The sequence below is a fragment of the Cynoglossus semilaevis genome, chromosome 2 (genome assembly GCF_000523025.1).
Source record: "Cynoglossus semilaevis isolate Cse_v1.0 chromosome 2, Cse_v1.0, whole genome shotgun sequence".
Classification (NCBI taxonomy): domain Eukaryota; kingdom Metazoa; phylum Chordata; class Actinopteri; order Pleuronectiformes; family Cynoglossidae; genus Cynoglossus; species Cynoglossus semilaevis.
This window is the reverse complement of record NC_024308.1, coordinates 9,570,449-9,580,856: the sequence shown is the minus strand read 5'-3', so window position 1 is coordinate 9,580,856 and position 10,408 is coordinate 9,570,449. Positions and strand designations below refer to the sequence as shown.

The 10,408-nt window shown below is 41.4% G+C and overlaps 2 protein-coding genes across 2 annotated transcripts in view; one reads left to right on the top strand and one right to left on the bottom strand.

Moving 5' to 3' along the window:
• Positions 1 to 367: 367 nt before the first annotated feature.
• scfd2 (sec1 family domain containing 2) overlaps positions 368 to 10,408 on the bottom strand; it is an 89,421-nt gene continuing 79,380 nt past the window's right edge. The window contains exon 10 of the mRNA XM_008336239.3: positions 368 to 1,895. The gene's annotated coding sequence lies outside the window, so the exon portion shown is untranslated. The remainder of the gene's footprint in view (positions 1,896 to 10,408) is intronic.
• Positions 8,560 to 10,402, top strand: rasl11b (RAS-like, family 11, member B). The gene is made up of 4 exons (XM_008336250.3): positions 8,560 to 9,027; positions 9,150 to 9,206; positions 9,332 to 9,408; positions 9,901 to 10,402. The coding sequence occupies exons 1-4, from the start codon at positions 8,913 to 8,915 to the stop codon at positions 10,396 to 10,398; spliced, it is 747 nt and encodes a 248-aa protein (XP_008334472.1). The 5' UTR covers positions 8,560 to 8,912; the 3' UTR covers positions 10,399 to 10,402.

Genomic DNA, 10,408 nt, shown 5'->3' with positions numbered 1-10,408 from the left:
TGGTTAGCTGTTGCTCTCTACATCCTCCTTATTCTCACTCTGAACATAGGATAGAATAAAATGTCAACACCACAGATGGCCTTTCATTCTGTATCATTAGTGATATAACAAGGGGCGAACTGTATTTCTCTCTGATCTCCTCTGTCTTTTGCCTCCATTATTGATACTGCAACTACATATTTCAACTAGGCACATGTCTATCATAAAAATAAAATAAAAATAAAAATAAAAATAAAAATAAAAATAAAAATAAAAATAAAAATAAAAATAAAAATAAAAATAAAAATAAAAATAAAAATAAAAATAAAAATAAAAATAAAAATAAAAATAAAAATAAAAATAAAAATAAAAATAAAAATAAAAATAAAAATAAAAATAAAATAAATAAAAGTTATGGTGATTGTCTGAATTTAATGTGTACTACGAGTTATTTTTTTCATCAGTCACATTTTAATAAATTAGTCGCACACAAGTGCTCTTCAAACACAGAACTGAACGTGTTCAGGAGACAGTTGCCAGTAACACATTCACTGAGTTGTGGAGAAAAACAAAATAATAGGATGAAGGCCAGACACAGAGAGAACAGCATCAGCCGGAGAGGACAGTGAATGATCAGTCCCACATGGTCTGCTTTGGCATGCTCATTGGCCTGCAGTACACATTGTTCCAGGGAGACTCATCTGTACTCTAGTTTACATGTTCGGTACCCAGGCTTCTATAAACATCAGGACATGTTGGGTATTGGCAGTCAGTAAACGAACAACAGCCTGTCCCTGTATGACACATTAGCATGCTGCTGTCTGTGTTCGGTGTTCTCGCTGGCTGTAAATGGTACACAGTAAAATAATTTGGGAAACAGGTACATTGTGCATGTATCTAATGTTCTGCTGTGATCACACGGAAATAGATCCTTACGCAATACTGTTCTTTTCTGCCTGTTTCTGTTCCTTTGTCTTCCACAATATTTCAGACTTGGGCTTTTTATGGATAAACAGGGAACACAATAGTAAAAATAGATTTTTTGTTGTGCAACATAATGGGATTCAAACATGGAAAAAAAACCTGTGGAGCAAATATTTTTACAGACATTGTAGTACAAATTCAGGCCCAACATGAATTCTTGGGAAAGCTTGTAGGGTCCAACTATTAGTCAAAAGCTAATTATTTTCTGCTTACAGTTACATAAAACAGAAAGAAACTTTTCAGATGAGAGAGGTTTTGTTAGCACTCACTGCAGTTTAACATTTCCTACATTTACATACATTGAATCTCATGATTTTTTAAAGATGTCATTTTACTCCAAATATTTCACATTATATTCCATCTCTAAGTGCAACTGTATACTTCAACCTCGAGAACACACACACGCTCCTGCACCTCGGCTGATGTCCTGGTGTTCTGCACCTCATCACTCAGTGAAACACAGACGGTTGCACAATAGCTGGGTTGTTAGATAGATGGGAGCAGACAAGTTCACTGTGGCCGCCTGATGCACACACCCGGGTGAATTGTATGTTTGTCTGAGTGAGTCAAAAGTTCAGCGTGAAACTGATGTATAGCACTCCACAGATTGTCATTATACAGTATGTAGACTTATTGTAATATTGTCTGAACAAAAGGGGAACAACGGGTTCCTGCAATCACCTTCCCCCAAACTGGCTGTTATTAGCCAAACACTTTGTACATGCAGTACACTTTCATGCCCAGGTTCATGTCGGCTGCGTGTTTTCCAGCAGATTCCTGAGCTGGCCTGCTTGGCCTTTGTCTGTGGCTCTGAAGAACTACCTTGACTGCCGTCTGATGTAACAACACATGGCCAGACAGCTGCAGGAAGCGGTGGGGAGTGAACCTTTTCCCCGTTTTGTCCATCACGTAAATGTCTTCTCAAGGTTTACCTGGAAAAAAAGCAACAGCTTCACAATTGTGAGGGCTTTATATAATGTGTGACCACAATGGTTCTGTGTCTGTGAGAGCTTTAACACAGCTCAGACCTTGAGATTTTGTCTCGTCTTGTATTATATAGTAAAATTCATTAAAAAGGTTGTAAGTTGAATCCAGAAACTCGTAAAAATTCTCTTGTTCTTTTTCAAAGTATTTGTATTTTTTAAACAATTATAAAAAAAATTATACAATTATTTTGAGATCAATGAATACCATCTATTTCCACGTACCTCATACAATTTAAACTATTAAGAATCTATGATCAAGTTGTTTTTTTCCACAGGCCTTTTTTGGTACATATGCCATAAACCAAGTATCAGTATCAAGTATGAGGGATCGCTGATACAGTATGTACGAGGATAAATCAAAAGGTTCTTAGACAGGAGTTGTTGTATTATGGAGATTTACAATTCATAACTTTTGAAAAAAATAACTAAATCATTTTAAAATACATCCCTTAAATGCCCAATTTGAATACATTTTTATAAATTGAAAACTAAAAGAACAGTTCTTTTAATAAGGCAAAGAAAAAGGTGGTCACCTGCTGTGAAAGAAACCAAACAGAATCCTATCAAAAAGAAGTTTAAAATTGTCACAGAAATTCAGAAAAAAAAAAAAAAATCACCACAGCACTCATTTCGAGTTGTTCAATTTCCTCTGAGTCATTGCAGTGTGTTGGCTGTGGTGTTGTACCCCCTGTGGTCCCACCATAAACCAAGGCTGGATGTATGAATATGTCAGTTTAAAACATATCAGTATCTGAGTGGAGTTTTTTTCTTTGACGCACTTGCATAGAAAAGACAGATCTGCGCAGGTGTTTTCTCTATTATCTACAAAAATGAGTGTCTGTATAATAGAAACACCTCAGCGCTCGCCTTGAATTTCTCTCATGCGTCAAAGAAGTGAAAGCCTGAGCTCGGTCTCTGTCTCTCTTAGTCTCAAGGCGTGATCTACCGTCGCCTAACTCAGCAACGGGTCTGTCCGTGTAAAATGTAAAACCACCGGCCTCTGTNNNGTCTTGTCTCCAGGATGTCTGACGCATGTCCTATTTATTTATTTATTGTCATTCAGCTTGGTGCCAGTCCTAGTGGCAGTACTTGTACCCGTAGGGTACAGAGTGTACCCTTCAGGAACAAAGACACATGCCCTTCATTATTACCTGCAGCAGTTTGGCCTGTGTATCTGTCTCTCTCACACCTTCTGTGTCCCAGCACTGAGGACAAGGCTGCAGCAGCCTCGGAATATAACACGTGAATGTCTGCTCGACTCATTTTTAATAACTGTTGAATTCTCATCACACTTCCTCTTCCGCTGATATGTCTTCACAGAGAATAACCTTGAGATTCAGGAGACTATTCATCTATCACAAACACACACACACACACACACACTGCATCCATTCTCTGTGTGATGTTTGCGAGCGCCGTTGCTCTTCAGAAAACGTGGCGCTCTGTGTGGGTTTCTATAGACATATAAATGCATGCAGGGCCCTGAGTCATGAGGGACGAATGTCACAGTCAAAGTGTTGAAGGATGTTTTAGTAAATGTCTTCAGTTTCCTGTCATCAAAATGTGCACTGACTGCAGGGGCATGGAGGAAATTCCTGTTCATTTAAAGTTTTTTCTTGTTACCTCACTATAAGGCACATAAACTAAATACTGTGACACAAACACGTCAGTCTGGTGTTGAAGTAATCAGTGAATCTACAGAAACCTTCACATCAGAGTGCACGTGCGCCGTCATCAGTGACATCACACATGCACTTTTAGACCTTATGACGCAAATGACTTGCACGTTCTTACTATTGTACTTGAACTAGTGATTATAAACTGTTGGTCCACGGGCCAAATCTGGCCGAACGCTGAATCTGGCTGATCCATGACCGGATTCCAAAGTAAGTGTTAGATAAAAATGTGATTTTTATTTAATTTATGTTTAATGTATGAGTTTGCCCCCTGTGGAGTGTCTGTCCAGAAAAATCACTTTGACAAATAATAGTTGGTGACTCCTGGTCTAGACAACCTCACTTATTTGCTGCAAATAATTTGTCTTTGTTCATCAATGTGACAGTGAAAGGCAAAGAAATAAATATTATTCCACTAGGTGACAGCACATGTTATAGGAACTTTAAAAAAAGAGACTCAGAGATGTTGAAGAAGGCCTATGTGTCTTTCTTCAATTCCTGCGGGTTTATCGGTGTTGTGTTCACCTAAGTAAGTTTAAGCAGCTTTGGCGTAAGCAAGGGAAACAGGTGGATAGACAGGTGGTCAAATGGAAATGGAAACTGCTTCAGTACTGTCAGTTACTGTATGTAGTGAATGTATGTTGTACTGAATACATAATCCCAGAAAACTGTTCTAAGGAAAAGAGGGACATTTCTGTACAGATTTAAAACAACAGAAATGTGTGAATTTGGTCTGTTCAAAGAAACTTGATTTGATGTGACTTGATTAGATGTTCCTCGGCTGTGCAGTGTGGTACCGTTGAAGACACTGTGTTCAGAGTACAGAACAGAGAAGTAATTCAGTTAAGGATTCAGACGGTCTGAGTGAAAAGGCCTTTTCTGAAGGAGAGCTTTTTGTTGAAAAAAACTACAAGATACAATCTCTCTCACAGGAGCTTCCTACAGATAAAAGTGTAACCTCAGGTGATTTTCTGGGTTTTTGATGAGGAGTGTTATTTTTTGTACCCTCACTTAGCAACGTCTCTGATTGTAATCAAGCATGATTAATTAGGATTAGTCCAGATAAATCAATGATTTTTTTTCTAAACAGAAAGACAAAATAACAGCACGATGTTAGAATTACAAAGTTGATCACAGTACCGCAAATTTAATTTTGTAATTTCTTTTGTAACAGGGCATGCAGTGGATGCACAGTAGCTCTGCAGGTTGATTTCACCTTTAAGCAGCTCTACTGGTTAGATAGAGTGAAAACTAATCTCATTGTCAATCATCATCATTATCAGCATCATTTGACAACTAAAAAACACTAGCAGAATGTGAAGCAGGACTTGGCAGCAACTTCATTTTGGCCACCCATCCTCAGATCAGCGCTCCAGCCAACAAGGTCTCTGTCTGCATTTATGAAACCCTCTCTTCAGCAGTACACAGATGGACATGGAGTCCAGACCCTAGGGAAGGTCTAAATTGTTCATAGTAGCCCAAATACATGCATCTGGAGCTGTAAACCCCATGTGCAGAGCCGTGTGTCCCCATCTGTCTGTGTGCCACTGATTTGAGCTCATTACAAATCTCAGCGTTTTGTATTATTATAACATAGAGATCGTAATCAAATCATCCTGTGTTTTCTGTTGTTGTATTACCATGACTGATGAAAGAGTCCAACACTTCAACAATGATGGGAAGAGCCCACAGCTGCAGCTGTTTTCACATTTTAAAAAATAACAAATTAACTTAAGGTAAAAACATGCAGAAGATACGGAAAGGTTTATCTTGAATACTGTTTTTTTTTTTTTTATATTTTCTCTAAAATAGTTTATAAATTGTCATTTCAGATTTGCTCTATTTCCTGTAATGAGGGTGAAACAACATGGTGTGCAAGAGACCCTGCAACCTACAGGATAACATTATAAAAGGATTATAGTACAGTAGGTGCTAATCTAATAAATGTTATTGTTCTATTCTATAATACAGTACTTTTATGTTAAAAGTACTGTATTATATTTCTTTGTGTGTCCTTTCTGATCTTTTAAACTCGACTTCAAAGAGACATGGTCTTTAGTTTTTCTTTAAACTGAAGACATTATTTTCCTCTTTGGAGAAATAAAATATTCGTATTTATTCAGAATACCATGGAGCTTTCACCTCACGTGGTTTAAAACTAAATATACGACGTGTGATTTTTTTTCTGCTCACAGGTTTTGCATGTGAGCAGAAAAACAACAACTCAGTCAATGAAAGGAGGATAATCCCAGATTTTAATGTCTTACCCTAAATGCAACGCTACAGTCACATGCATGCCAGACGAAAAATACCCCGATCCTCTGTGATTAGCCCCGCGCCTTTTCACCCTGTCTGTCCCTGTGCTGCGCATGAGCAGACGTTAAGTCAGAAAAGGAGAATTGGAAACCGTGCAGTTATACAGTGCTGCACTCGGGATCAGTCGAGGAACATCAACGGGACATCGTGGAGCATGAAACTTTTTCTATCTTTCTGTCTGACAAAAGTGAGTGTAAAAGTTTAGAGTTAGCATTGCTGGCTAACTGAGGAAGGTGTGGTGGGTGGGACTATTGTCATTCAGAGCTGGCGGTGTAGCATGCATGCACACACACACACACACACACACACACACACACACTGCTGTTTTCCCTCTCCACTGCTGTTGACATTCAGAGGTATGCAAATGCTGAGCACACAACACACATTTCAATAAGAAAAAAAACAGAACCTCTGCCTCTGTGTGGGCTTGTGCCAGCAGGTCAATACAATTTCCATTGGTCACTGGAAATTCAAATGTAGATATAAACAAACAGGCCAGAGGATCTATGAAAGATGTGTGAATTGATGCACTTCTCACAGGGCCATTCCATGCATTCCCGCTGAAATGTGCAGCTACCGTACAACATCCCAGTGTTGAAAAAATAATAATAAAATAACGTCTAAGAACTAGGAGAATTTCTGGTTGCATTCAAACAGTCCCGAGAATTTCAGGATAGAACCTACTGTAAAGTGATTGCCTCCTAATAAACACCCTTTAAAACCATGATTAAAGGCAATGGAAATGATAAGCATCTGTCACGGTGCTGATAAACACATGACCATGGCTCATGAGGCTGTGCCCGAGGGGACCATTGTACACTGCCTCAGTTTCTCTGATATCCCAATTGACCTTCCTTTGTGGACTGAGACCTGAGGACATGTAGGCTGAATGCCTTTCCTCAGCTCTACTGTAAAATAAGAAGAAAAAAAAGGAGGTGTGGCCTATTTGGGAAATCAGCCCTCACCTCTGTGTCAACAAGGACATCCTTCTCAGGACATCTCCACCTCCTCATGCCTGCCCCCAAATCAGCAGCACATTCCTCTGTTGGCGGCGAATATCTCCCAACTCTTACTTGTCAGTTGTCCACGCCACGGCCAGAGGACTAACCCCCCCATTTTAACTACTGAGTCTAATCCGTCCCCACCTCAGTGTGAGTGACACCCTGGTCTCGCTCTTCTCAGCATTAACTCCTGTCTTCAAAGGTATTTTAATTCACCAACAGCTGTGCCCCGGGGGGGAAAATAAAATGACAAAGCTCATCAGAGAGTAAAGAGAGGTTTATTGGTGTTTCAGCACAGTGGTGAGAAATGAATAATCACCACAAAACACTGATTCAGGAGTAATGTTCAAATGATCCACTCTGAGTTCCAGAGGGAGTTATTCACTAACCAGTGAGTCCTGTATGGGGACAAACGTAGGGAAAACACCTACACCGACATTCTTCGACGTGTCATCCTCACATTCTTCTACGGTTGCTACAGGAGGTGAGGACTCCTACGCTTTTTTTTAGCTTTCTGTCCTACAAACAATAGCCTGAAGGGTGCGCACGTCAGCCATTGATTCTTTGACAAAGGCAGGAGCTGGAGCTCCATTTGTGAAACGGACCCAACCGTAAGGAACGCAATTAACACATCATCAAATTAGTCCCCATCTGTATTTACATTACTGTGACCCTGACGTGCTGTGTCTGCTCACCACTCTCTACATCCACTAATTCTACATTTCAGCGCAGCTGCCTGTCATCAGGGCTCTTATCAAAAATACATACCACACTGTAATCACAGCAAAGTCTGGTCGCCAAAATACCTCAGAGCACACGAGCACGAATGAAAGATGGAGAGAGGGAGGAGGGTGGGGGATGAGGGGGTGTCAAACGAGGGAAAGTGGGACAAGGAGATGATGCAGGTTAAAGAGAGCAGCTGCAGAGGTCTGACACGCAAAACAGTAAACAAAACTACTGCTGCTGCTGCTGCTGCTACCACACGTGGACGATTGTCCAAATTTTTTCTTATTATCCAGGATGATAAAGAGAATGCGGGATTGTGGTTTTCACAGCTCACAGCATGCATGCTGAATGAGTTCTTGTCAGGTGTCTATGTGTGTGTGTGTGTGTGTGTGTGTGAGAGAGAGAGTGAGTGAGGGTGGGTTAGGGTATTTGTCAGACATCGCCCCCTGTGTAGAAGATGGACTAGTTTGAGGGCATGTCAGAACAAGGCACCAGTTGAATTAAAAACAGAGCATGAATAAGTCACACCCTGTGAGACGGCCAACATTTAGAGTTTATATTTAGTTTTAGGCTTAAGAACAATAGAAAACTCATCACCAAATAATATTTTGAACTTTAATTTCCATTTTGTAAAATGATTCAACAAGTACCAATCTATCCAAATAATACCTGGATATGTACAGTATATAAATAATCTGTCTGAGGCTGGTAAAACCAAATGTTACAGTTTGAAAAGAAACGATATAAAATAGCATGTTGTGCAACAGAGGAAGTGATGACATTTTTATTTTAAGATCTCTCTGTCTGTCTATCTATCTATCTATCTATCTACAGTATCTATCTATCTATCTATCTATCTATCCCTCTATCCATCCATCCATCCATCCATCCATCCATCCATCCATCCATCCATCCGACTGCAGTATGACTCCGTTCCGTCAGCTCCATTATAGATCCCATCTGTTACATGGACTTTTTTTTGTCTACGTACACGTGTAGGAGGGCATGCGCGTGGGGGATGCAGGGGGGCCGAGGGAGCAGGAGGGTGTACGGCGACCAATCAGACGGCAGCTCCGCTCCTGGTCTATAAAACCAGTAGCGCCGCTGTAAGCTGCAGCATTCACTGAGAGCTGCTGCTGTGTCGCTGCTGGAACGAGGAATAACTCCACTCTAACCGCAACACCAGACAACGTCTCTCTTCCCTGATTATTCAACTAGAACTGAACGACGACGAAAAAAAAAAAATGCGTCTGATCCAGAACATGACGACCATCGCGGAATATCCAACATCTGAATATTCGGTGTCCAACCGAGCCATTAAGATAGCAGTAATAGGAGGCAGCGGCGTTGGCAAAACAGGTAAGAGAAAAAAAAACCAACAAACATATACCTTCTCTGTATTTCGAATGTTTTACTACGATGTTTTTAATTGTAACGAATAATAATAATTAACGGCTTCTCTTTGCTTTGTTTTGTTTTAGCTCTGGTGGTGAGATTCCTGACCAGGCGCTTCATCGGGGACTATGAGAGAAACTCCGGTGAGTTCACTGACCCGGGAATGTTTCAGGAATAAATCGGTCTATAACATGTATTTAAATACTTCTCCTCTTACAAAGTCAAACAAATAATAAAACATGTCGTTGTCTTTTTGTTGTTGTTGCAGGTAATCTGTACTCAAGAGAAGTTCAGGTGGACGGAGAACAAGTGAGCATCCAGGTGCAGGACACTCCTGGGGCAGAGGTGAGGCTCCTTTTACCCTGGACTGTGACTCGGTTCTGTAGCCTGGTGCTGACTGTAGGTGGGAGAGCAAACATGGTTAAATTCAGAGAGGAGCTGTGGCTAATCCACGGCTGAGACACTATAATCTATAGCTCACTGTTTTGGCAGAGTCAGCCCCTCTTGATTGGGCACGGGTCCAACACTAATGAAAAGTGTGGTGTAAAACGTGCCTTTTTTCCAACTCCTTGAAGTAAAGACTTCTTTGGTCTGACTGTCTAATCTCCCATTTAGGCTAATGTACGTCTGAGGCCAGAGTAAATGATACCCTGGTCCACACACAGCACACACCTCTGTGTTTAGCAGGAGTAACTCTATCGCTCCTCGTCCATCGTCTGCTACAGTCAGCATTCCAGGCATTACAGACTATCAGATGGACAGAGTCAGAGGAGGTTTAATCTGTTCTCACACTAGGAAAAGACCCCCATTAATTTAACTTTTTTTTTTGCTTTCCAGTTGACAGATAATGGCATCAGTCTACCTGACCATGTCAGCTGCTCCATCCAGTGGGCAGACGCGGTGGTGCTGGTGTATTCAGTGACAGACCGGAGAAGCTTTGACCAGATTGCACAGCTGCACCAGCTGGTCACTCGTGCGGCCGGTGCCAACGTGCCCCCCGTGATCCTGCTGGCCAACAAGGCCGACCTGGTGCACCTGAGGAGAATAGACTCACAGGAGGGCCCTCTGCTGGCCACTACTCTGGGCTGCTCTTTCTATGAAGTGTCAGCCAGCGAGGACTACAGCCAGGTCCACGGTGCCTTCCACAGGTTGTGCGGCCAGTTGGCAAAACAGCCACCACCTACCACCAGCCCTTCAAACAGTGCCGCCAGCACCACGACGGAGAAGAAGCGCTCGCCCCTCATCCCCCGTCCCAAGTCCCCCAATATGCAGGACCTAAAGAGGCGTTTTAAGCAAGTGTTGTCTGCGAAAGTCAGGACTGTGACGTCAGTGTGAGCATGTGAAG

Coding starts and splice junctions, on each gene's coding strand:
- rasl11b (XM_008336250.3), top strand. CDS start 8,913: ATGCGTCTGATCCAGAACATGACGACCATCGCGGAATATCCAACATCT. Junction 9,028..9,149: donor CAGCGGCGTTGGCAAAACAG/GTAAGAGAAAAA, acceptor GTTTTGTTTTAG/CTCTGGTGGTGAGATTCCTG. Junction 9,409..9,900: donor AGGACACTCCTGGGGCAGAG/GTGAGGCTCCTT, acceptor TTTGCTTTCCAG/TTGACAGATAATGGCATCAG.